The sequence below is a fragment of the Condylura cristata genome, unplaced genomic scaffold (genome assembly GCF_000260355.1).
Source record: "Condylura cristata isolate star-nosed mole 26May11 unplaced genomic scaffold, ConCri1.0 scaffold00005, whole genome shotgun sequence".
NCBI classification, from domain to species: domain Eukaryota; kingdom Metazoa; phylum Chordata; class Mammalia; order Eulipotyphla; family Talpidae; genus Condylura; species Condylura cristata.
This window is the reverse complement of record NW_004567106.1, coordinates 32,789,672-32,817,159: the sequence shown is the minus strand read 5'-3', so window position 1 is coordinate 32,817,159 and position 27,488 is coordinate 32,789,672. Positions and strand designations below refer to the sequence as shown.

Here is a 27,488-nt window from a genome sequence, read left to right as displayed (position 1 = left end):
TTTTGTCAGAATATGCCATAAATTATACCAAAAGACCTTGTCAAAAATTCAACAATCAAAAACATGGTATCCCTGTTTAATAGGGAAAGAGTCAACCTAATAGAAAAATGGACTTGAATGTGAATTGGCAGTTCACGGAAGAGGAAATGTACAAGGTCAATAAACACTAAAATGATTCTCTATATAAGTGGGCAGAAAGTACAAATCAAAGTAAGGGCAAAATGTGTCAGGTTCTAGTGCTGTGTGGGAGAGACAGGAGCCCCTCATAATACTGTGGGGGTGTGGGCTAGGTGTTTCCTGGAAAGTTTCTACTCTTTGACTTAGTAGTCTCAGAGTTAGGTCTATCTCATAGAAATAAAAGCACCAGTGTTTCTAGATGTAGTAGGATGTTTAACTCTTTATTACAGCAAGAAATCAAAGAGATACTCATATATCTAATAGTAGGGGAAGACTGGACATATTGCAGTAGGTTTATATTATGTACTTTCACTTTCTGTTATGTGTAGTATTGCTTCATAAAGATCAAATTTCAGGGGGATGTTAATATGATCACACTAAAATATATGTTTAAATGGATATAGAGAAAAATTTGGAAGGATGGCCACACAAATTGTTATTGTCATAGGTGAATAGGAGTAGGGGAGTAAAACATTTTAAAAATTGTATAGACTTGTGCTTTTTGTCTTCTTGGAATAAATTAATGGCATTTGTTTATTCACTTATAAGTACATACATATATATATACCTGTACCTCACCCTTAACTTTTCTAGTGTTTTGTAGCATTGAATGACCTCTGGCATTTGCCCCTTTGCTTGTTTTTTGAAGAGTTGTTGCTCCTTGGAGGAGAGAACCCTGACTTCTGCTCCCTGGCCTGTACTCCTTTCTGATCCTTTATCTACCCCTTTTGTTTCTGTGATTCATCATTTCAGCCACTTTATCGCCAGTATGCTGCTTTTGTGCCCCTATTAATCTTTAATCTGTGCTAGTTTGTTGATAACCAGTGGAGAAAAATCACATAATCCCATAGTAGTGCCTGTGTAAAGTTGTGGTCTCCAGTTTCACTCAATCTTGAGTAGATTGCTCTGTAGTTCTTCTCATCTCCCTCACGACCCCTCTTCTTAGCTGCAGGTAGCATTTCAGACACCCCCTTTTCTCAAAGCATGAGCTTTGGCAGCTCTTTTCTAGATCAGCAAGTGGCTTTATCGCCAGTGCTGTAGGGAAAATGTCAGCTTCATAGGTTTCTTCTCTCTAAGTGAAAGCTTCACCCTCTGTGCTGAGTCATCTGTCCGGGGATCCCAACCCTTCCTGTCTCCTTGTGGAGGTAGGGATGAAATCGAGGAGGCAGTTGTGCCCCTCCATGGATTATTCCTGCTGCCTCATGCACCGCTTCTGTTTTCTTACTCATGTTCTCAAGAGTAAACATAACAGCCCATAAAACCTGTGTTTGATTTTTGTTCCCTTCCTGACTTCTCTATGTCATACACATACTTGATGGATGGAGACAAAGAAGGAAGGTTATTGAGAGGGGAAATGATAAGAAAGCAATATGAACTAAAGAGAGGAAGAAGGCCTCGAGGTTAAAGATGAAAAGCAACAGTGGAACAAGTCTGCAACAGCCTCCCTTTCCCTTACCAGTTCCCTCTGGCCACATGGGAGAGGGGAGTGAAGTATGCATCACTCTTGCCTGATCAAGTGAAGCTGTGCCAGTTAGCGAGGTCTGCTGTGCCTTGTGGTCTCTGAGCTAGCGTTACACTTTGGTATTTATTTGGTTGAGTCACCTTTTGGTATTTATGTTGTGTTTTGCAATGCTTTGAAAGCAAAGGAAAGGCAAGTATTTATCTGTAAACTAGTATTCCCCAGGTATGTTCTATGAAGCAGTTGTTTGGGGACAGGTTTTAAGAAATACTGAATTAATAAAGTCTTCAAAGTAAATGCTAAAGTACTCTGAATTTCCAAAAGCAGCAGGCAGTGATGGTTTCCTAATTTATAACCACATGCGTTGGGACTTCTCTGTTTTCTTCCTCTTCACCGTCCTGAATATATGTCATGTGTCCCAAGGAAAAAAGCATGAAGGATACAAGTAAATATGTTGTGCTAAAGAATAAGTAAAGGATAGAAGATAAAAAGGAAGATGAAGTTGCATTGTGTAGCACACAATAACATCACTATTAAGAAATTTTTATTTCCTATCAGTTTCTGTGTTTTCTGGGTACTTTGATGATAGAAAATGATTTTGAGAAAATGAAACACTGTGATTAATGATAGAGGAAATAAGCTATTTTGTAAATATGTATAATCAAGTTCTTGTGTGGCGCAGCTTTTAGTAGGACTGGAAGGTTATTATTTTGTGTTATTTCAGGGTTTTGTTAGGATTGACCTGGATTTCTGTTACTTGAGTTATATTTTCTTATCCTCTTTTCTAGTGGCAGCCGATTAGGAGGCCTGGTTACAGTGTTGTGTTTCTTTTTCAATCATGGAGAGGTAGGTAGTCAACAAATATTTTCAAAATCTTAATGGAATTTTACTTCTAGAAATACAAGTCTTTTCTTTTGTTGTCACTCAAAGTTCTTTTTTAAATTATACGAAACTTTACTTCTAGAAATATAAGTTTCTTTTGATTTCTTTAATTTTAATCTATAGCAATGTTTGAAAAAAATGTTTAATCTTATTTTGAATCAAATTTCAAACATTAGCACTTATTTTAAATCGACTTTTAATGACCTATCTCTCAGATATCTTTTAGTGATTTGAACAAATCTATATTCACTTTACAAAGCCGCACTTTAACTATAGACAGAAAAAGTCAGCCATGTATATAATTGATTGTCTTTTAATGGGAGTGACTTTTGTTGCTGAGCTATGTATGTACTAATTTCTATTTTCAAGTGTTTATGTAACACTTTGATAATACTTTTAGTGTCTTTTGCAGAACACCTTGCTATATAAATTTTTATGTATCTGAGGTTTTCCTAATGGAACAGAATTATAAAAAACATAGATCCAGGCTATCTGGGTTCAAACCCTGGCTCTGCCATTTAGTTGGATGTGTGACTCCGGCAAGTTATTTAATCTTTTCTTTCTTACTCTCACTTTCCTTTTCTTAAGTGGTCATACTTTGCAAAGATTAAATGAATTTATAAGGGTAAAGTACCTAGGACAATGTCAGACACATAGTAGTTCTGTGTAATTGTTAGTTTGTAGTAGTATCATTACAGTTAACTTACTTTAGATTAAATTCTAATATGAATTCAAGCTGTGAATGAATTCTTTCCATGAAATTAATCAAAGTTGTAAAAGAATTTCTAATATCCTATCTAGTTTAATGGAAAGAAAAGCAAGGTCAGCTTATTTTGGGTGTGACATATCTTAATTCTCTTATGTGTTTATACACTGTCTACAGTATTTGAATATGCATGTTGCAAAGCTATACCTAATCATTTTAAAACCTAACTGTAGAACCAAGATTGAATTTTAAAAATTATTCTGTGAGTTGCTGATCATTATTTGAGCATTGGTATATATATTGAGTATTTGGAATCAAAAATTTAAAGCTAGTGTGTCCATATAGGTTAGGACATTTGACTAATGAATAGTATGACAATAATTCATTGGTTTGATCCGAGTTTTCAGAAAAAAACATGGACTTTTCTTGACTATGGATGCAGCAGTGTTAGAGTGTAGACATGAAGAAGCAAAGATGCTGAGCTGAACAGATGACCTAAAAATAGGAAATAATCACTTAGCAATGGAAGAAAGGAGCACATGAGTGTTCACAGTGAAATGTTAGAAGAAAGGGAATATTGAAAAAGTTTGAAAGTAGAGGTTGAAAATGGTGCTATCTATTGCTAAATTATTTAGTTTTTGAATTTATGAGTAAATGGTTAAAAAATCTACTTTCAATAAGTAGAATATAGATTACAAATCTATTGTCATCAATATCTATGCAGTATTATGTTGCATTATTCAGTGTTTGAAATGTATGTTGAAAATTATATACTAGATAATGACATTTTAAAGCTGTAAGATCTTCATTGAATTCCTTTTACAATTAATGGATTTCTTGTAGTTTGTTAGAACATTTGCAATCCTTTTTGATGCAGTTCAGTTCCTTCTTGAATTTTTAAGCTTCAAGATAATACCTTTAAAAATCATTGGTATTTTAAGATTTTTATTTTCCACTTAACATTTTAAAGAGGGAAAAACCTTGTTGATGCTTAAGATATGCTAAAGCACATCTCATTACTATTTTCAAATCATATGGGTTTTCTGGGACAGCAGTTATATTTGTGCTAGATCAGGTAAAGCACAGTGTTATTGGAGACCCAGTTAAGTACTTTCACATACACTTGATTTCATTCATTCTGTTTTAGAGGAGGGAGACCTTGTTCTTTGTTGCAGTCCTGTAGTTGGACCTTTTTAGCCCTACTTCACACAGGATGTAATTGAGTTTTTGAGAACTGTGCTACTTCAGTCATTAAAAGAAATGAATTTCTAAGCAACATAGCATAATTAATTTGGGGTATGAAAATAAATGTGGATGAACACTACATAAAGAAAGCTCTTAAATTGTGTATTATGTACTTTAAACTTTTTCTTAGTGGTTTTTGCATAGAAATTGGTTGCTTTTAAAGTTTTTCTTTGTCTTGCTATCAACTGTGCTAAAATCATTAATCTAACAGATTTTTAAAAAGTGTCAAATACTTTTTATATCTTTTCCTAATTATTTTGCATGTATAACTTCCATAGTGAGCTTTGATATCAAGAGGAAAAATTTGTCTCAAACTTTCTGTAGCCATAGTAGAAGTGTCTAATAGTTTGAGGTAGAGGAAAAATAAAGGAATGGTTTATTTCCATGATGGTGTTTTTAATTTTACGTAGTCTTTAAAGTAGCCCTGCTTGAACTGAAAGTTGTATTGGTTTCATCTAGTGTGACTAGCTTAGAAGTAGTCATAATAGATTGTTTATACTTAATCCAATTCATTTTTCCTTAAATTGAAAGATAGACTTATTAGTGTATTTGTATGTACTCAGAAATACTAAAACTGGTACCATACATTATTTACTTATGTCCAAAATGAGCTCAGAGAAGTTGATAATTACTTTTGGACATTTGCTATTTTGTTTTATCCCCTCTCTACCACTTCAGAATATTTTGCAGCTCAAGGTAATCTGGGCAAAGAAGAAATAAAAACAAAAACAAAAAAAATTTTTTTTTTTTTAAGCCAGCAATGCTAACAATCAGTGGTAACTTACTGATGACTACAAAGAGTTTTGAGGTATTGGTTAGGGGTAGTTTTGATGAATTTCATGAGAAAGAAGACAACTATAGCTAACGGACACTGCCGATTCAAATGAAACCTTTTTAATTTTGTCAGGATAATTTTTTAGCTGTTATTTTCTCCACTTTTAGGTGGTAGTTGAAAGTTTTGGGTACTTTGTTATTGACAATTCATGACGTTAGTATTTTATAAGATCTTGGGTCGCGTTTGTCTCCTTTTCAGAATTGTTCCTCACTTCACATTTATGCTGTGGAGGAAAATCTAGTAGCTTGTTTTCCAGCACACCGTTTAAGTTATGTGTGAGAAAATGCCTCTTTGAATTTATAAATAGTATAAATAGCAGCTTTTTCTTGGTATGTCTTATTTAACCACTTTGACAATTGTGCCATGAACGGTGACTCTTCTTTCAGTGTACCCGTGTGATGTGGACCCCGCCTCTCAGAGAAAGCTTCTCCTACCCCTTCCTCGTACTTCAGATGTTGCTTGTGACTCATATTCTCAGGTAACTTTGACTTAGCCTTTGTTGTTATTAGTTTTGCGTTAAGTCACATAAGTTAGAATTTCTTAAATTTTCATAACAAAAAGTCACTATAATAAAATAAGATTATGCTGTTGTTGCTAGGTTCAATTTATAAAGGTAGTTTAAAAAGAATAACTTCAAAATGTTAGTAACAAAAGCATTTCCTCCACCTGTCTATTAGTCTTCCTCCTTGGCTCACTGATCTGAGGGTGCTGTTTGTGAGCTCATCCTCCATTTCTGCCATCAGTGCTTTCCCAAATACTTGCTGTTACCACTGTAGCTTCTCAAAAATTGACAGACAGAAAGGGAAAAGCTGCTGGCAGAGAGTATTCGGTAATTACAATTTTTCAGAGCAAAGAAAGGGATGCTCTGCTATATTGAAGTGTAATTCTTTCTACAGTTATTATTTAATATTCTGGAGAATCAGCTAGAGGGGTTAAAAAAACCCTTACTTAGGTTCTAAGTATAGGTTCTTTCTTAGGTTCAAAGCTGTACCAGGAGAATTCCTGTAGAAGCTCAGAATTAGACAGGCTTTTGCCACATTCTGGCCTTCAGCTGGAGACTGAACATCAGTGAAAAGAGTCAGGCCGAGAACAGTTCTCTTCTTGTTCCTGTTGATGAATTCTCTCTTGCCTCTCCCACTTCTGAGGCCTGCTGTGATTACACAGGGTAATCCAGGATAATCTCCCTATCTGAAGGTAGTGTTCATTCCCGTTTGCCTTGTAATGTGACACACAATTTTGGGGGATCAGGACGTGCACCCCATGGGAGACTATGTGGTCTTCTGGCCAGTCTGTTCTGGTCACTGTTTCTTAGCTTCAGAGGCTGCTTTGTGCTAGGTTCTTCTGTCAGGTTCAGCAAGTACTTTGAGGCAAAAATCATCCTTTACCTTTTTCGTTAGTTTCTCAATCATGTCTTTTCATCCTCATCTACCTCTTCATTCCTGTTTCTACTTTGGTTTCTGCAGGAAAGTTTTAGGGGAATTTCGTCCCTTCAGCATCTTTTTTCCTTTGCTGGGTCTTTGTCTCCATCAGCATTTTCCTTCCTAGATTTCTGGCCATCTGAAACTGCTGCAGCTTTTACCACTGGCTGGTTCAGCTTCACTGTCGCTTTCACCCACGTTTTCCTCAGCACCTATGCCGGTTTCTTCTTGTCTGGCACGGCTCCCTTGCTGGCCGCTGCTGTGGTTGGTTGCTTGGGAGTGTGACAGATGCTTTCATTTCTACCAGGGTGACAAATGCTTTCTTAGCAACCACAGTCTTTTTTGTTGAAGGGGACAACCAACATCCTTATCTAGAGTTATGCCAAACTTCTTGGCCATCTACATCTTCTGATATTTTATCCTTATAAATGGAAATCTTTTGGCAGGACAGCCATTTCTTTTAATTCTTAGTTTCCACCTCTAGTTGACACCTTGTGGTGTTGGCAAAAAGCAGTGGGTGGGACAGTAAGAAGTTCAGTAATGTTGAGATAGGCTGCAAGTGCCAAACATATTATAAAATTAGAAAAGATTATTTCTTAGTGCTAGATGTCATTTATAAATAAGGCTAGAAAGATGTTTTACCATAATTAATTGGTTTTGTTCAGTTTTGAATTTTAATTATTTTTTGGGGGGACTTAGCTTTATTATAAACAACTAGTCACAAAAGTCTTAGCTCCTTGTCTCTTCCTAGCAATATTTCCAGCTTGGTTCAGTGCTGTTTCGACCCTGCGATCACCAGTTGGCATTCTTTTGCTTTTCATTTGCTCCTTTGTCCCTCAAGTATATTTTGTACTCAACTGCCAGATGAGTGTAAATTCTGTGTATAAATCTTTAATGTCTCTCCTTATCCATAAAATGAAAATCTTGTTGAGTATTTAAAAGCAGTAGAGAAATGCTTTGTTTTAGACAGTGACTCATCAACTCTTTGATTGTGATCTATAGGAAGTCAGAGGCACTTTAGTTTTGTTGTGAACTACTAATCACATAATTGGGTGCACACAAAGACCCAACCTAAAGAGAAGTTTCATGGGATAAAACGTTATATTACATAGAATCAAGTCATATGTTTTGTTTTATTCTCCTTTGCTCCATTAAGAAAGGTGACTTTTATCTAGTTAAGTTGATTTTGTAACTCTTATAGGTCACCTGGATTTTAGAAATGCTTGATTTAGGGACATGATAGAAAGGGTTGGACGGGAATAGCAGAAACATCAAGACGTGGGAGAGGAGGCATGGATAAGAACAAAACAAGAAGAAAGTACAACGGACTACAGCTGTAGACTGTGGCTCAGTTGGTAGTGGGTGCATTAGGATCCTTAGGATCCATTAGGATCCTTTCTAATGGAAAGGATCCTAGAGTGACCTCAATTAAAAGAATAAATTAATAAAAATGAATATGAATAAGATGCTAACTAAGTGTTAACGAAATAGAAGAGCAGAAAGGAATGTGAAGAAGAGTCATTTAAGGAATAAAGAAAGGCCTTTCCTGGTGGCTCTTGGTGGCCAGGTAGGTTCAGCCTAAGGGGGGGTGGCCTCACCTCTCAAAGGTACACACCTGGCCGTGATGTGTTAATATGCACACTGCACCTTGTGAAAATGTTAGTAGGCATGAGGGGGACTTTGCACTGACTCATTGACTCAGAAAGAATGTGCTTCTTAAAAACAGCATGAAAAACATAAATACCTCATCCTCCTAAAAATCCCCTAAATTTACAAGTCAGTACCAAAGGGAAGCCTCTGAAGGTCTCTTCTCCATTCTTACATCCTACTTGTGTAGACTGAGCTTTTATCTCACTTCTTCCGTAGACTCTACTTCAGCTTCTTAGCCCCTGTTCTGAGTTCTTGTAGTACTTGTCTGCATAGCACTCAGCACTTAGAATATGTTATTTTCTGTTATCGGACAGACGTTATCTCCCCAATTAATGAATCTAGTGAACATGACTTTAGAAATGTTTGATTATGAATTCATCAAAATATAGTTTGAAAAAAATTCAGTGGCTATACTGAATTTTTCTACTCCTCTCCCTGGCAGACATTGCTTTTACAGTAATAACAGGTATTTACTTTCCATAGAAAATTATTGTAACTGAGTGTCAGGAGGTATAATTTCTATCTCACTGGTTCATTTTATGTCTGGTTTCTATTACAACCAGGTCATGTTTAGAGGTTCTAATTTGTAGTAGTTTGGAGTCAGGCTAGGATATTTTGTGGTTAAACTTACTGATATTTATTTTATCTTTCAAGGGCTACAAAACTTTATAGGGGAAGCTTGATTGCACTCTGCATTTCCAATGTATTTTTCATGCTTCCCTGGCAGTTTGCTCAATTTGTACTTCTTACTCAGGTAAGGATGTTTATATTTTTAAATTGAGTTAATAAGCTTCTTAGTGTGTTTAACTATGTGAACCCCTACAGTAACTAATACTTTTTTAAAAGGCCAGGCAGGGCAGGAACATATGCTAGATTTATTAATGAATGTGAATTATTTCCTTTCAAACAGGATTAACTTACTCAAGTCAAGTGTATGCAAATGACAGTCTTTGCTATTCAGTGTTTGTGGGCCTGATGGAGGAAGAGTGCCATAACTTTTGAGTATTTCTCTTAAGTAAACTGTAACTTTTCTTCTACTAAAATGCATTTTATGAATAATGCTGTGCATTCTTACACAAAGGATAAGTATAAAACGATAACAAATAGACATAGCTAAATGGGTCATATTTTATGACTCCCCTGCCAATTTGCAATTTATCTAGCTTTTCTCAGAGGGATATAAAGCACGGCCAGGGTAGCATGTTTAAAGAGGGAATAAATTGTGTGTGTGTTTATCTCCCCCCATCTAGTTTGTTTTTGTTTTATGCTAGCCATATTCATATTCATATCAAGCACTTTACAAGTTGCTACTCCGGGTTCTTAGAAATGTCTTCCATAGGAAATGAAGGCAGACCACTTGTTTTGAGTGCTCACGCTACCTCCTAGCTTCTTGGCTTGGACAAAGTACTCAATTTTTATTAGTTTTTTTTGCTTCTTTCTCAAATAATGAAGACAAAAGAACCGACTTGACTGAGCTGTGGTTAGGATCCCACGAAGAGAAGCTCATAAGACTTAACACTTTACCTGGTGCTTAGCAAGTTGTCTGTCAAGTTAGCTGCTTTTATCAGTGAGTTTAAAAACAGAGTTTATTTGTGCTAAATTCTTGCTTTCTTTATTTAGTTTGATTACATTTTAAATTAGTTTCTGGTTTAAATGTCCAAGATCCTTAGGATTCTAACCCGTGGGCCTGCTTTGTGTTGTTGAGTGCCTGATGGGAAGGGGCTTTCAGTGAGTGGCGCTCTCCTGCTCTTTCTGGAGGGTGGGGTACAGGCTGGGATGGTTTAGTGGGGGAGCTGGTAGTGTGCTTCCTGTGGGCCTCAGGCTGACTGACAACATGGCCATCCGGGTAGCCGCCACGCAGCATCAGTCATCGAGCTGTGTAGTGTCCCCTGGGGATGACACTGGTGAAGAGAAATTCTTCTTCTTACTAATGGGAAAGTGTGTTTGGAGATAAAAAAGACTTGAGGAAGGTACTTAAGTTACAGGTTTGAGAATTCAGTTGTTGTTGTTGTTGTTGTTTTTAAGACTTACTTATTATTTATGCATATAGAACTGGGGTATAGGCCAGAGGTGCAGGGTGTGAGAGGATTCACCAGAGACTGAGTGGGGAGCAAAACAGGCAGATCTACATAGTACACTGCTGAGGGAAGCAGCAGTGAGACAGGAGAAGTCTGCCACAAGCCGTGTGGGTCAGAGCCCTTGCTGGGGATTGGACTCCCACTGCAGTGGCTGCTGCTAGCTTCACAGTGCGGAAGCTTTCACCCCTGACACCACCAGAGAGGGCCCAAGAATTCAGTTGTTGTACAAGTTGTTTATACCATGTTTGTGTAGCTGGAAAAGCATGGAATTTAGTGTACATTGAGGAAGGGTGTAGAGGCATAATTTGACTTAATTCATCTGTATTTTCCTAAGAGGTACATAATCATTTAATTAATTACTTCATCTAAATAACTGCAGAATTCAGAATTCTGAGAATTCAGAATAAGTGCATACACATGTTTTTTCCTAAGCTGTAAAGTTACAAATACCTTTATAGTGAAAGTACTGCTAACTTGAAATGGATCAATTTTGTTGTATCTCAAGAATACTTTTATTAAAGAAAAAGAACACTAAAAGAAATACTTGTAACAGGTGTCTAATAAGCACAACTTATTTTTTGTCATATGTTACAATTACATTTTCATTTTTTTATCATATGTATTGACACTAGAGTCACTTGACTTTTAGATGTATATTGTTTTGGATAATCTGAAAGTAGACAATTTTATGAGAGGACAATTACTAAGAAGACTGAATGGCAGAGAAAAAGCAATTACTATTTGTTACATTAATATATTTACCAAATTCAATAATATATTGGCAGATAAGAGCAAAACTTAAGAACTTATTTTTAACATTAATATAAGTCAATTTGAAAGAATAATAAAGGTAATCTTTTTTTCATTCTTACCACTCTTCATTACATTTACTTTTGATTTTTAACTCATCTTTTTAAATTTCAGATTGCATCATTATTTGCAGTATATGTTGTGGGATATATTGATATATGCAAATTACGGAAGATCATTTATATACACATGGTAATGATTTTACTTTTTTCAGTTTTCACTTACTTTGACCTTAAAACAAACTTCTGGTTAGTATTTGGTTTGGTTTGCTCTTGGCTGAAACTATTTGTAACATGATTCCATAAGTAATGAAGTGTCATTCAAAAACAGGCCTTGTTTTAAATATAAATAGACCACCCAGAAAATTTTAATTTGGGTCATATTATATGCTTTAGAACTGTGCCTGACTTAAGTTATCAGTAAAAGAATTAATTCCTGAAAGAGAATATATATATATATATATATATATATATATATAAAACACAAGTATACACATATATGTATATGCATACATGTGTATGTATGTATAACTTTACAGATACCAACATATATGTCAGTTATATTTTAGTGGCATGGAGAAAAGAGGAGGAGATGGTTCATAAATAATAAATGCAGTAAATGGATAAATTATGTAGTGTGTTAGAAGATGATAAAAACTATAATCAAAAAGAAAGCAAATCATGATACCCCAGGGAGGTGAGCATTGCTAACAGCCAGTGATGGGAAGTTGAGTATCAAATGAGATGCCTGAGGCAGCTGTATTGAGAAGGGGGTATTGCAGCAGATTAGGAGAGGAAGTTAGCCATGTAGCATATTCTAGGAACAAAGACCCTAATGCTAGAAGGTTGACTTTGATGATATTTATATTTAAAAAACATTTGTTTTTAGGGTTGATAATTTTGATGTTTTTCATTTTCCAATCGCTTTCATCATTAAAATATACCACTATGTCTTGTTCTCTGATAACTGATACATGTAAAAGGACATGTATATAGGGAAGCTGTGAATAGAATTATAAATGATCAACTGCGAATTCACACTGCAAATGTGAAATAGAGCCATTGTTACTCCCAGAGCTCTGTGTGGCCCGAACACAACTTCACTTCATAACCTTATCATATAATGTATTCCTAAATAATGCATTTTATTGTAAATGTTATGATTGTTTTTAAGGTTTGCAAAAAACTGGTATCCTTTCATTAAAATTAGTTTTTACTTAAGCTTCTGAGATTAGTATGTCACTAGAATTAAGACATTTTCTCTGCTTTATGTTTTTCATTGTGTAAATAAAGCACTAATTATTTTTCGATTTTAACGAAAGGAATTTCAGTTTTTCTTCCATTTTTATGTATAATGTACTGTGTCTTACACAAACCTCCTGGGACATATATGTTAATAGTTTCTCTAGGGAATTGAAACCTAACAGTGGAATTGCTGGTGGCGAATTATGAATAGTATGGCTAGTGTTTTCTGTTTTTGGTCATATTCCTACTAAAATCTTTTGGCACTTTTTTTTTCTCTGACATCTTATAGAAAATGGCATCATTTACTCAGTTCAGTATAAACCACTATTTTCACTGTTTTAATGCTTAAATTGTTTTTAAGGGACAAGTTGCCTTTTCTTTTAACATGTCCTCAAATAACTGAACACTTTTGAAAACAAGTAAGTAAAGGCTTAGCTTCCTCAAATGCCTTTATCTGTCTGAATGATCCTGTGGACTTTCCGTCTTTAATGTTAATGAAATGAATTGAATGATTTTTTTTTCTTTCAGCAAGAAACTGCTTTTCTGGGCTGAATACGATTTTTTATATATTACTAGATTTACTTTGCTATTAATCTGTTAAACCATTTATTGTTTAAATTTTTTCAACTTTATTGTTTTGCCAGTTGTTTACATAGCTATGTAACTTGAGGATTATAATATCCTATCTCATACCTACACATACATGCCTCACCTACCCTCCACCAAATCACCATGCCAATGCCAAATCACCTTCCCTCCCACCCACTCTGGTAACCTTTGTATTTTGCAGAGTGTAAAAATATTTTTTGCTGTCTTATGTCATTTTTTCCTTTTTCTTGGCTTTTGGGTTGCATGAATTCCCTTATATTTTTTAGACAGAAACTCTTTATCTGATACATGGTTTGCAAATATTTTCCCCCATTCTCCAGATTTTGATTATTTCTTTTGCTATGCAGAAGAGTTTTAGGTTGATATAGTCCAGCTTGTTTACTATTGGTTTGGCTGCCTGTTTTTGGTGTCATGTGTAAAAAGCCAAAACTGAAAACAAACAAAAAAAACATTGCCAAGACCAGTGTCACAGAGCTTCTCCCCTATGTTTCCTTCTAGTTTTGTGATTTCAAAGCTTATATGCAAATCTGTGTCAATTACTACTTCATTTTGTGAGTGATGTGAGTTAGGGAATCCTGTTTCATTCTTTCACATATGCATATTTAGCTGTCCTATGCCTGATAGGTGGGAGAGTCGAGTGGTACAACATTTTGGATGACAATTTCTCAATGTTTTTTTAAATTTTAAAATGTAGGAATAACCCACCAATCCCACTTCTCATAAGCATATTGATATATACACAGGGTAAACACATAAAGGTGTTTGTAGCAGTTTTTGTAGTAAGAAAACAGAGTGACAGCAAAACTGGAAAGCACTTCAATGTTCAGCAATAGTCAGGACTGATTAGATTATAGTGCAGCTCTTAAGTAGAATAGTGTTTCATTCTAAATAAATGTAGACTGGTTTGGGTTCACCTAGAAAACTGAAACAAATTAAGAGTAAAAGCAAGTATAATATAGCTCATTTCCATTTGTGTTTTTTCAAAAATACATTGTAGGATTTGTACACATATCTGGAAGGATACACAAGATACTTGGTGCTTGATGGTGGTGCTCTTTGGGGGTTTGAGTTTGAACTTATGGATATGTACAATTTTCAGAATAAAAATCAATGTGGTTTTTTTTGCTGTATATATGTATATATATATATATATTAATGATGTTTTTCTTGGGTTTTTCCAGCTTTCACTTGCTCTCTGTTTTGTTTTGATGTTTGGAAACTCAATGTTATTAACTTCTTATTATGCTTCCTCTTTGGTCATTATCTGGGTAAGTGTTCTTTTAGTACACAGCTGTTTTTTGAAATACTGGCTTTAGATTCACCTAGACTTTGCTAACGGAAACTCTCAAGTGTTTTACTGTAGACATCTATGTATGACAATGTATTCCAATACTCACTTCCAAAACAGCAAACCAGCACAGCAGAAGTTCATACTGGAAAACATGGCACCTTCTTTGTGGTGCCAGTCTACCAGTCTTTCTCTTTTCTGTTACAGTATGGTCCCAGGGTTCATTTTAGGAAGGATTCTGTTCCTTTCTCCTTTCCTTTCTTCCTCTCTTTAGTTTTTATTCTGTGCCTGCCTCACTCTCTGAGCCCCGTTTTGTCTTTCCAACCCCCTCCCTCTGTCTCTCCTGTTCACTGTGATGAGTGGCTTGAAGCCTGGTTTTTAGTCTCCCCTCCCCCACTGCCCATATCTAGTTGTATGAAACAGTCACATAGTTTAAATCGGATGATTCAGTTATATTTTGTGACATCACTACCAAAGGCATATTTGTACTATGAGGAAATCATCTTAAAGAATTTGAGTGGATGGCAATAGGTCACCTAACCTCTTCCTCTTTCAGCAGGATGGCTTTCAAATGCTAAATCTTACTAAATTAAAGAGCTTCCAAAGGTGGTTGTTCTTTTGTTATTAGTGGTTTCACCATTACAATATTTTGCCAACTTAAGAGGAAAGATCTGCTTTATATTTAACGTGCATGTCCTTTTTTTTAAGATTGACTTACTTATGCATACAAGAACTGGGGTACAGGCCAGTGCTGGGGCTGAGAAGATTCACCAGAGACAGAGTGGAGGGCAGAACAGGTTGATCTACTAAAGTTTACACTGCTGAGGGGAGCAGTGTGGGGAGACAGGAGAGGTCTGCTGTGCCATGTGGGTCACCTCGCTGGCTGGGGATTAAACTCATGTTTATTGATTCCTAGTGTTCAACTTAACCCCTGCATCACCAGAGAGCCCCTAAAAGTGCATGTGCTTTAGAATTGGCCTGTTTGTCCTGTCTTAATTCTATTTCTTGGATTATCATTTATGTTAGTTAGATCATTTTGGTAGAACCCATTAACAAATTTGCAACCTCTTATTTCTCTGTCTTATTTTATAAGTAATATTTAAGAAACAATTTCCCAAAAATATGCCTCTTCCCAATCTAGGCCACAATTATTTTAGGTTGTATGACTCGAGCATAGTTAGTTACAGAAATCAGCAATTAGCATATGGTTGTGCTGTGCTTTCAACAGTGACAAAAAATCATTAGCTGAGTTGCTATGCTTTCAGATGAAAGGGGTTCTTCTCAGAGTCAGTGACTTCTGTTTGTAATTGGCAGCATGACAGTACTTAATTTTGTATCTTACCATGTGTACATGGGCAACCCCACTGTTACTTAAGTTAGTAGTGACCTTGGTGGTACTTGTGTACAGGGAAGTCATTGAAAGGAAGATGGCATAGCAATCAAAGGTAATCTCAGCACATCTTGCAGGAAATCTCTGTTGAGCACTTACAATATACCAAGTTTCTGACTAGTTGCTTGAGACTGAGGAGTGTCTTAGGTGTGAATGTAGCATATTTACTTATATTTCATGTATTTTGATGAGTAAAAATAAATGAGGCTGACAGCTGAAGAACATAGTATGTTTATACATATTTAACTATAAACAGATTATTTTAAAAACAGTATTTTCATTTTTTATCTACACTTACTGCTTTGAAACAATATTAAGTCATGTTATGTTCTCTCAAATATACAGAAATTTCTGAAAATATTTAATTTGTTTCATGTATTTATGTTTTGATCTCTAACCACTTTTTTTTGTCAAGTTTGAAATAGATTTAGCGTCCTATATTTATTACACTTTGGGAGTTGATAGTATGTATGGAAAGACATGAGATTTGACAGAAAAGTAGTTAGCTGATGCACTTGAAGTTATTCTGAGTCTAGAATATTTGATGTAAAGAATAATTACTTAAGAATTTGTGAAATTGTTAGATAATTTGACTCATAGGTAAATCAGAGATGTAAAATCAGGCATGGAATTTATATGTGGTAATCTGTTTTCAACTTTACACAACTATTGACCTGACCTAACCTACTTTGATAAAGTAGGGCCATTTCTTAAAGTCAGTGAGCTTGTGGTGCTGCTGTGTGAAACATGGACAATGTGCTAAATTTTATATTCTTAAGAGTTTTATTACATAGAGGGATTTTTTTAGTTCTTAAATTTATATCTATCATTACTATTTCACATTATTTTCTCCATGCAGGCCATACTAGCAATGAAGCCACATATCTTGAAAATGAATGTTTCTGAAGTTAGTTTATGGGTAAGAATCAATCTATTTGATTGCTTATGTTTTCCTTCTCTAAAATATATCATTGGTTTTGTGTTTTACTTTTAAGGAAATGATCTATGTAATGCAAGGAATCTAACAGTTTTACAACATATTAAGGCTCAATTGTAATGTGCTGAATTGCCCTTTATATGAAGTAAGTTAGCATTAATATTGGATTGGTAGTCAAAGAATTTCAGTTTTGCTTATTTTATTACCAATATCTTTTGCTGAGGAGCACAGCACGTATAAGAAACTGTTAACAAGACAGCAGTTTTACTGAAATGGCTACATAAACCTTCTATAAAATATGTTTTTATAATTAGGTTTTAGATGTCGTTTTCGTGCTAGTCTCTGGATTTTGGAGTAGCATTCTTTTAATTCGAGAAATACATTTTTTAGCATTTTCTCTTGGATATCAACATATTTGTCTCATGTATGATTAAAATTTTTTTTTCTTCCTTTTCTGTGTCATTGGTTTATTTTTGTCATGTTACATTTGTCTTTTGTAGATTATACAAGGATGTTTTTGGTTATTTGGAACTGTCACACTCAAGTATTTGACATCTAAAATCTTTGGCATTGCAGATGATGTAAGTGCATTTTGCTAAGACTTGAATTAAACAATACTACATTGCTGACGTTAGTTAAGACCCTCTATTTAAGTCAAAGTCTAAGTTGAAGTCTATCCACCTGTTGTTTCTTTACTCTTATAGGAAATAAACATGACTATATATATAGTCTCTATTATTCTTCCTATACACAAAGACTTTAAAATTTTAAAGCAAGAAGTTTCTAGAGGTTTAAGTTTAAAATTTAAGTCTTTGTGGTAATTTTTCTTTGGTTTATTTTACTTTCCTTTTGTAACAGATAAAGCCACCATTTTCAGAGACTTTTAAACTTTTTTTTTTTTAAGAATGATTTTTTTTAAAGATTTATTTATTTATTCATACAGAACTGGGGTACAGGCCAGAGATGCGGAGGGTGAGAGGATTCACCAGAGACAGAGTGGGGAGCAGAACAGGCAGATCAACGAAGTCCACTGCTGAGGGGAGCAGCGGGCGGGCCAGGAGAGGTCTGCCACGCCATGTGGTCACCTCCGGGGCAGGCGGGAATCGAACTCATGAGGAAGCGGCTTTAGATTCTCAGTGCTGTGCTTTAACCCGCTGCGCCACCAGGGAGGGCCAAGAGACTTTTAAACTTTTAAACAGAGATCGTAATATAATACATCCTTAGTGAACTTTAACTCTTCACATAGCTGACAATTATTATATTAGGCTTATTACTTCTATTTTATTTGATGTTTTCTAATTATTTTACCTTGAAAAACTTTTTTATTAGGTAGATTGCTTTCTATGCTCTTTGAAGTGCTATATAGCCTCCCTGTTGAGTTCTTAACTTTATCAATATACATTTCCTCCCCAATAAGATTAATTTTAAAATTCTTCAGACCATTCTCAGCACCCTTTAACTTCTCCTCCCCCTCTTCATGCAGATACCAGGTAGGTGTTAGGTATGGTTTTTCTTAGATATAACTTCCCCCTTTTCTGTAGTCTTTGTGTTTTGCACAGTAATGAACTTGGGAGGTTGGTAAATGTTTTCTCATTTGTTATAATAAGTACACCATCCTCACATAACATTTTGTGGGAATTAGTCAAACCAATGCAATTAAGAGCACCTGCCATCATGTAACGAATTATGTGGATTGATTATGAGTCAAAAGGTATGTTTTATGCCAAAACTTGCCCAAGACTTTGTTTCACAAAGTCTTTTCAATCTTTTGCAGAAATTTGAGTTAGTATTTCTTTTTTTATTCCATTGCCCTTTGTGTATTTATGATTCTCAAGCCCATCCTGACAAACTCTAGAAAGGAAATGGTGTGTAGTATATTTCAGCAGGGTTATTAGCACAGTGAGCACAGAAAACCCAGGATAAAAGCCTCTTGTATGTTGATTGGTCATGGAAGCCAGAGTGCTGTTGGCATTATCACGTCAGCAAAAGAAGAGAGAGCCCTAAAATTACAGAGCACAGACTTTCTTCTTTAACAGAAGCAAACCTAGTACAGAAATAGTAGACTTTATACTTTATAATGAAGACATTCTTAGATATCATTAAGATTGAAATGCATTATTACACTGTATAGCATAATCTAATAGTACCTCACTTCATTCCTTACTAGGCTCATATTGGCAACTTACTAACATCAAAATTCTTCAGTTATAAGGATTTTGATACTTTATTGTATACCTGTGCAGCAGAATTTGACTTTATGGAGAAAGAGGTAAGATGTGATTTCTACTTTAACCCATTCATTTTTCATAAAGGGTATATATTTGTGTTTGTGTGTGTGTGTGTTTCCCCCTTAGGCTCTTTCCTCGATGTTGTTAACTTATTTTAAAGAAATGGGAAAACCCAGTAGTTGAGAGGAGGATACTCCTGTTTGCATTAGTACATCTCCATGAACCGTTTGGCATTTTCTCATTTTGATATTTAGAAACATGTATTCAGACTAGCAGTCTTTTTTTTTTTTTTTTTTATAAACACAGTAGCATGTTAAGCATGTCTTTCCCAAGATTTCATTAATTCAGTGAAGCTCTTACATTTCCACCCACTTTGTGGTTGTTTGTTGAATGATCACATTGCTTTGAAATAACAGTAGTAGTGAGTGCAAGTTTTTCATTCCAAGAACATTTTTCATTCTAAAACTATATTTAGATGTATAGAAGAAAATCAGAGAGTAGTTTAGTGAACTGTGAGACAGAAGCCTGCAATATTACTTGATGTTCTTGAAGAAATGACTCATTCTTTGTGGCACAGCTTATTAGTTTCTAGGAGTGTGCTAAACAGACATTGTGAGGCAAAATGAAGTATTTTGGAAAGTACTTTAATATTTTAGTGATATTTTATATAAAATATATCTTGCAGTTCTTTATGAGCTGGCTTGGTTCAACAAGCATGCATTTATATATCTTTGTTAATACTGCTCGTGTGTTATAAATTATTTTATTATCTATGACACACGTTTCCTTAAAGCTGTATGTGTGTAGGCAGTAAATTTGCCAACATTACTCTGCCCACATTCATTTTCCTCTTTGATCCTCCTGGGTGAACCCTGTAACTGGAGTTAGATACCAGTGCATGGTAGTGTACCACACTGCAGGTTCTCACCAGCTGGACATTCTGAGTAGAGTCTGCCCTGCACATGTACTGTTTCCTCCAGACACGTGTCAGTCTTCTTTCCCTGTGTGCTAACAAATGGCTTTGACACTTAGTGACAGCTCAAAGGTGTATGGATGATAGTGCTGAGCTTGCTGAAAGAAACTAAGGAGGTATGTCCTGCAGGACATTACAGTTTATACTCCTAAGAGATCGAAACTTTCTCAAGGAATTAGTAAGAGAAATAGAGGCTAAACATTGTCAGAGAGTTAGGATCTAGAGGAAGCCCTTTGATATTATGAGGACCATGTGCCTGAGCATATGAACCACCAACTGTGCGGTTGAAGAAATTGTTTGAAGTATAACTTGAGATGAGTTAGGTTGAAGAAAATGACAAAACTGTTTCCTGCATTGCTGCAAATAACCATCGCAGGAACTGTATGGTAGCGTCAGGGCACATTCTCATACTTTATGTTAATATAGAAAGACAGTAGTTAGATAATGGAGGGAATAAGTACCATCTTATTTACATGTAATAAAGTGTAAGAGCAAAAATTTTGGGCCCACCCTGGTGGTGCAGCAGGTTAAAGCACAGCACTAAGAAGCTTAAGCCACTTCAGCATGAGTTCGATTCCCGCCCCGGAGGTGACCCACATGGCGTGGCAGACCTCTCCTGACCCGCCCACTGCTCCCCTCAGCAGTAGACTGTCGATCTGCCTGTTCAGCTCCCCACTCTGTCTCTGGTGAAACCTCTCACCTCCCCTGCACCTCTGACCTGTACCCTAGTTCTGTATGCAGAAATAAATAAAAATTTTTTTTTAAAGAGCAAAATTTCAGCAGTGTCTTTAGATGGTGATTTTTTTGTGTAATTTTTCACTTTCTAGAATATACTTTTGTGTATTGTGCTATTAAAGTGAAAGGAATGAGGTGGATCCTTCCCTTTTAGAAAGGAAAGTGGACAGCAACAGTAGTTAAAGTGCAGGGAACCAAGACAAGTCCATTGGTACATTGGTAGCACTACACTACAGACAGTGTAGTGCTGGGTAGACCCATGCGTATTCTGTGTGTTTGTGTGTATGTCAGAAATGAAGAAAACATCACAGATAAAGGAATAAAAGATTCCTCAGGAAATGTTCATGGGATCAGAAATCCCTTCTGTTTTCACTTGATCAGAGTGTCTTGTCACATTTACACATGTAGGTCTTTTTGGATAGATATAAGCGCTCCGGTTCAGTGTCTTTCTTTGCCTACCTTAATCTCTTTCTCTGGTTTAAAGTGTTACCATTTAAGTTTGATGCTTTTCGGACTTCTTTTCTAAAAGAAGTGTTAAAAAATGCATTTTAGAAAATCTTCTGGAAAGTAATGTTTAAATTGTTTGACTTCTTAAACTTTGTTAAGTACTTTTACAAAATTTTGACACATTGCCTTTTTAAAGTGACCCTGTATTTTACAAATGTTCTTAAATTTAAGAATAAATTTATGTTCTAAATATTAAGTACTATGAACTCACTTATAAAGGTAAACAGTAAAATTTTAAATGTACAAATTCTAAGTGAGACTTTTGATTGTATGATATGTGCATTCTGTATAAAAACTATCAAAATTACTTGTCTACATTGAAATAATAAGTAAAAATTTGGAACAAGAGGGAAAGTGATAAAATGCAGCTTATTATGTACCTTGTAGTATTAAAACATGCCACTATTTTTTCTTAAGAATTTATTTATGCATCAAGAACAGGGCTACAAGCCAGAGGTGCAGGGGCAGTGAAAGGATTCACCAGAGACAGAGTGGGGCGCAGAACAGGCAGATCGATAAAGTACACTGCTGAGGGGAGCAGCGGGCGGGTCAGGGGAGGTCTCCCACGCCATGTGGGTCATTCCCGGGGCTGGGATTGAACTCATACCGAAGCAGCTGCAGCTAGGTTGCAGTGCTGCATCCTAACCTGTTGTGCCACCAGGGAGGGCCCCATACCAGCATTTTTTTTTAAAGCATATTTGAGACTAAATTTCTCTTTATAAAAATTCTTTGGGAAGCATGCATCATTTGACTCAGTAATACAGGGTTACTTTTTAGGGGGATAGTGTGGAGGGGAACAGAATAATGATAATGTAAACATTTCAAGACTAGGAATGCTTGAGATTCTGCACAGGATTGCACTGTGTAGGGCTTTGTTATCAAATTTTTCCTTTCTTTTTTTATCCTGAGAAGATGTAAAATGTTTCCTCTTGTAAACATTGGTCATTATTGTCATGTGTGTTGTGTGGAAGGAGACTTTTTTACAGAATATACAGGAAAAGGTCATTCCATTTAAAGGAGCTCTACTGCCCTTAAATGAATATGAATTCGGGCTCTGAGAAAAGTAGTGATACAGAGTCATGTGCCCTTTAGTCATATTTTACACTTAAAAGAGTGTGGGACTGACAGTATTTGTTAGTATTTTCAACTCAACATTTAGGGTAAGTTTGTTTCTGTAGAGATATGTCTTTGTGGGTAGATCGAATCCTAGATAGGTGAGTGTTCTTGTTCTGTTCATCCTTTAAAAAATTAAGTTAGTTCATGTTTGAAATACAATTTTATCTGTAAAATAATTTTTCTTCTAACAAAGCACCTCTCAATTTCAGACTCCATTGCGGTATACCAAGACATTGTTGCTCCCGGTTGTTCTGGTCGTTTTTGTTGCAATTCTTAGAAAGGTATGTCTGTCACTTGAGAATCTTTCTTATAATAACACATTTTCTGGTTTTTTACCTACTACTTGCTCTACTAGGCTACATATCAGTATGTCCTAATAATTTTGTGTAGGCCAATAGAAGCATATTCTGAATTTTCTTAGTAATATAATAGCTTTTGATGAGTTAAAAATCTTAAAGAATACTCTGCTGTTAGCGTAGACATAGAAAAGAATAACTTAAATGTTTGTAGTCATGTGTTTTGAAAGATACAATCAGAGAGACCATGTTGGCCTAGATACAGTTGTTTTGCCTGTGTAAAGTATCACTGACTCACTTTTAGTTTTTATGTGATAGTCCCCCTAAAATATTCAGTGTACGTCCAAGTGATTTGTGCAGTGTTCATTAACTCCTGGTTCATGTTTATTATTAACCAGAAGGAAAAAATAGAATATTAACAAGCTCTACTAAACTTGATAAAATAGTTAAACTCCCCACTTGCTTTGAGAATGAAATTCTAAACTCAGTTGTAAATCAGGCTTGGGCAGTTCTAGTCTTTAGGGAAGAAGAGCTCGTATGATATTCTCTTTTTTATGAGTTGGTGAACTCTGTAACTAAAAGTGCTTTGAGAGAATTAATTGGGATTAATCTATGATAGAAAAATAGATGACGAACCCTAAAAGTTTTCTGATATATAGAACTGACTACGGTGTTAGGGCAATTTTTGTAGACTATTCTGTGCTTTAATTACCACTCACGTTATATATTTGCCTTGTGTTTTGTACTCTTCCAAAACATTTCACATATATTATTTCAATTGATTATTAAACGGCCCAGGTGATATTATCCCCATTTTGATAGATGCAGAATTGGAGGAGCAGAGAGGTGATAACAACCTCCCCTCATGTCATTAAATAGCAAGGAAGAGCAAGAATCAGACTCTGACTTTGTCCTTTGCTGTGCTCCGTATGATGTTTAGCTATGTAGTCTCACAGCCCTAGGCAAGTTCTAATCAGGTTATAGTTTGTCAGTTTTTGCTATTGCCAGACTCTACTTCCTTTGCACATTTGTACACTTTATGTCAGTGTGTTCCCAGTAGGTAGTAAAAAAATAGCAAATGATGGTAGTCATTCATAAGGTCGCTACCTGGGTGGATGGAGATGATGGAAACCATAAGATGAGTTTAAAGAAGTTAGGATGTTTGGTTTAAAGGAGAAAAGGCTCAAACAGTAAAAGGATATTCATTTTCAAATACGAAAATGCCTGCCACTTGAAACTAAGATTAACAATTATTTTGGAACCTTAGAATTGGGGCAAATTTCAGGAGGTGGGGCTTATTAGGAAAAGCGTTCCAGCAGTTGAGTGGTTCTTTTAAGAGCCATCGATGTTATACAGAACATCTGTACTGGAGCAGGGTTGCAGGTTAAATAAGCTGCAGTTGCTGCTAAGTACGAAAACACAGTGAGTGTCTTAGTTGTGCTTAATCTCTGACCCACTTCTGCAGTAAGAGAAAGGCATTACTAACAACCTGGTGTGGTGGTTGACAACCAGAAGCCAGAAGGTTAGGTTTGAAAACTTAGTAATGCTTCTTAGTTGTCTGCCTTCAGGAGATCATTTAATTCATCCGAGCCTGTTATTCTTTCACAAAATGCGGATAATAAAATCTACCTGAATAGGATTGTTAGCTACGAGATATGGCCATGTGTAAATGCAAGGTTATGTTGTTATAATTATTATTTTTGAGTTATGTCTTACATCCATGCTGCCTATATTTTTAATTATGGTTTTGAAATTTAGAGGATTCTTCAATTAAACATTTCTTAGCCATTCTAAAGTATTTAAACATCTATTTTCAGATTATTAGTGACATGTGGGGTGTCTTAGCTAAACAACAGACACATATCAGGTAAATATACTACTAATATTTTGTTACCTCTACTCATTTATTAAGTAGATATTTAGAATGTATGATTATTAATTTAATTAAAATTAATATGTTAAATTACAATTAACATTATAACTCAACATTTGATAATTGATGTTTTCAATAGTTGTCATTCCTCCTCTGTTTTTCTCAGCACATGACCTATTCAGACCCCAAGACTCATGTTGAACAATCTGACAGTTGTACTACCTGTAACCTATACTTGAAAGAACAGAACTTTCTGCTTCAGTTTAGCAGAGAAAATAATGTTTTCTGACCAGTGGGTTGTCTTTTGAGAAAAGAACAGGGAAATAGAACTCTGGATCCATGCATCACTTTTTACACAAAATAAATTCCAGATGAAGCAAAGATATAAATATAGAAAACAAAATGAAAACCTCAAATTAAGCAAAAGGTTATTTTTATGTTCGTAAGGTTAGAGAGGCCTTGTTAAATATCACATGGAACTTATACCCTTGACAAGGTTAACTATAGAAATATTTTAGTTTAATTAAAGGCATTGTAAGCTTATTGAAGGAAAAGACAAATTATAGACAACATTTGCAATATATGAGAAGGTACTAATGACCATCAAATGTGGAGAACTTCTACAGATGAATAAGAAAAATATGTTTCATTAGAAAAACAAATGAATAACAGAAAGAGGAGATTGAAAGAAAAATGAGTTCACATATTTTCATGTTCATGGTCTTCCTTTCTGCTCTTTAACTGGGCAACTGTTATTTGCCTTTGCAGGTTGGCAAACTGCACACAGTGATTGTGTCCTAAGCCTACAGCTCTGTCCCCACAGGCCACAGCCTAACTCTTTGCATGGCTAATTCCTTTATCTCTGATTAAATGTCACCTTCAAGAAGCTTTTCCTGACCCTCTTTTCGGAGTGAATTCCTTATCTCCTTGCTGGTTATCCTCCATCTTCAGACTCTCTTTGTCTGTCATCATTTATCACGGTTTATACTTAAATATGGATTAGTTGGCCCTATAGCCTGAAGGGGAGGGTCATTTTCTCTTTCAACAGTTTATATGTAGTTCCTGCATATAGTAAAGAATAGTAGAATCAGTGAACCTTTACACAGCAGTAATAGAAATGTTGATAAAGACAAAATGATGAAGTAAAATCCGTCTTACTTACATGTTTGTGAAGAGTCATAATTCCCAGTAATAACAAGGGTGGAAGAAAGTAAGTGGGCATACAGTTGGTGATACATAGTAAAACGTACACCAGGTCTTTCCTTGATCTGGTCATTGTGACCAGTGCAAGTGCATTCTCTAGAGCAATGCTCACAAAAATGCAGAAGAGTAGCGTTGCACATAGGGTTATTACATGTAATGTGGAAAATACAAACCAACAAGATATCCACCCTTAAGGGATTAGTTTAATTATAATCCATCATATAGTAAGAGTGTGGCTCATCTTTATGGAAATATTTCTTTATTAAAAATCATAGAGCCTTATACATAGGATGACTGTACTTTTTTGTCTGTAATATGGAGATTCTGTATATTTCATTGTGCATAGGAGCTATTTGGAAGGATAGAAATCCGTAAAATTAATACCATGGGAAAGGTTTTCCAATATACTGTATTGATTATTGTTTCTGACAGTTTCTTAGTTGAGTCTTTGGGTTTTTCTATGTGTATTATGCCATCTGAAAATGATGATAGTTTTACATCTTTCCCAATATGGATTCATTTTATAGTTTTTTCTTGTTTAATTGTTCTAGCTGGGACGTCCAGTATTATGCTAAGTAAAGACATGAAAGTGGACATTTTTGCCTTGTGCCTGATCTTAGAGAAAAAGCTTTCAATTTCTTACTATTCAGTATGATGCTGTACTATGGGTTTATAATGTAAGACCTTTATCAAGTTGCAGTATGCTCCTTCTATCCCCATTTTAATTTGAGTTTGTAATCGTAAATGGAAGCTGATTTTTTTTTCAAATGCATCAATTAATATGCCTTATCTTCCCTTTTGTTGATGTGGTGAATTACATTGATTGTTTTGTATCCATGGACTAAATTCCACTTGGTGAGGATAGATGATTCTTTTACTGTAGTGTTGAATGTGATTTGCTGAAATTTTGTTGAGGATTTTTTGGGTCTATGTTCTTAAGTTTTCTTTCTTTCCTTTTTTCTTTCTTTTTTGGTGATGTCCTTGTCTGCTTTTGTATCAGAATAATGTTTGATTCATAAAACGTGTTTGGAAGCATAGTTCTCAATTTGGGAAGGTTGGAAAAGATTAAGTACTAATCTTACATCTTTTAAGTATCATTTAAGTCATCTTTAAAGGGTTTATAGAACTCACCAGTGAAACCATCTGGTCCTGAGCTTTTGTTCTCTGAGAGACCTTTAATTACTTTTTTTTTTTTTTTAACACTTGTTTGCAATTAGTCTATCCAGGTTTTCTTTTTCTTGCAGATTCACTCTTGAAAAGTTGAATGCACCTAAGAATGTGTGCATTTCTTTTCAGTTATCTAATTAATTGGCCTAAAGATGTTTGTAGTTATGTGTATAATCATCTGACTCTTAAACTTTAAAATTAATATGTAAAAAATTAGTTGTATTCCTATATGTAAGCAATGAACTAAAAGAGGGAAAAAAGTCAAAGAAAAAAGTCCTATTTGCCGAAACATTAAAAAAAAAAGTCCCAGGAATAAAACTAGCAAAGACTGTATACAATGAAAACTATAAAACATTGTTAAAAGAAATGTGAAACACAAAGTAGTGAAAAGATACCTGCTGCTCATAGATTTGAAGAATTAACATTGTTAAAATGGCCATCTTGCCTAAGCAATATATAGATTCAATACAATCCCTATCAAAGTTTCAGTGGCATAGACATAGAAGAAACATTACAGAAATTATAAGGAACCACAGAAGCCTCAAGTAACTCAAAAATTGTATGTATCACACTTCCAGACTTCAGCTACACTGCAGGTAATCAAACCAGTATGGCATTGGAATAAAAATAGACACAAAGGGGCCCTCCCTGGTGGTGCAGCA

At 35.3% G+C, this 27,488-nt stretch overlaps 1 protein-coding gene across 1 annotated transcript in view; it reads left to right on the top strand.

Moving 5' to 3' along the window:
• Nucleotides 1-27,488, top strand: part of DPY19L1 (dpy-19-like 1 (C. elegans)) — a gene marked incomplete at its 5' end in the record, with an annotated part of 77,029 nt that overhangs the window by 34,516 nt on the left and 15,025 nt on the right. The window contains 10 exons of the mRNA XM_012720757.1: nt 2,425-2,482; nt 5,691-5,782; nt 9,027-9,126; nt 11,375-11,452; nt 14,295-14,381; nt 16,651-16,710; nt 17,229-17,309; nt 18,896-18,997; nt 22,497-22,568; nt 24,401-24,450. Of these exons, the coding sequence (XP_012576211.1) occupies nt 2,425-2,482; nt 5,691-5,782; nt 9,027-9,126; nt 11,375-11,452; nt 14,295-14,381; nt 16,651-16,710; nt 17,229-17,309; nt 18,896-18,997; nt 22,497-22,568; nt 24,401-24,450 (780 nt within the window). The remainder of the gene's footprint in view (nt 1-2,424; nt 2,483-5,690; nt 5,783-9,026; nt 9,127-11,374; nt 11,453-14,294; nt 14,382-16,650; nt 16,711-17,228; nt 17,310-18,895; nt 18,998-22,496; nt 22,569-24,400; nt 24,451-27,488) is intronic.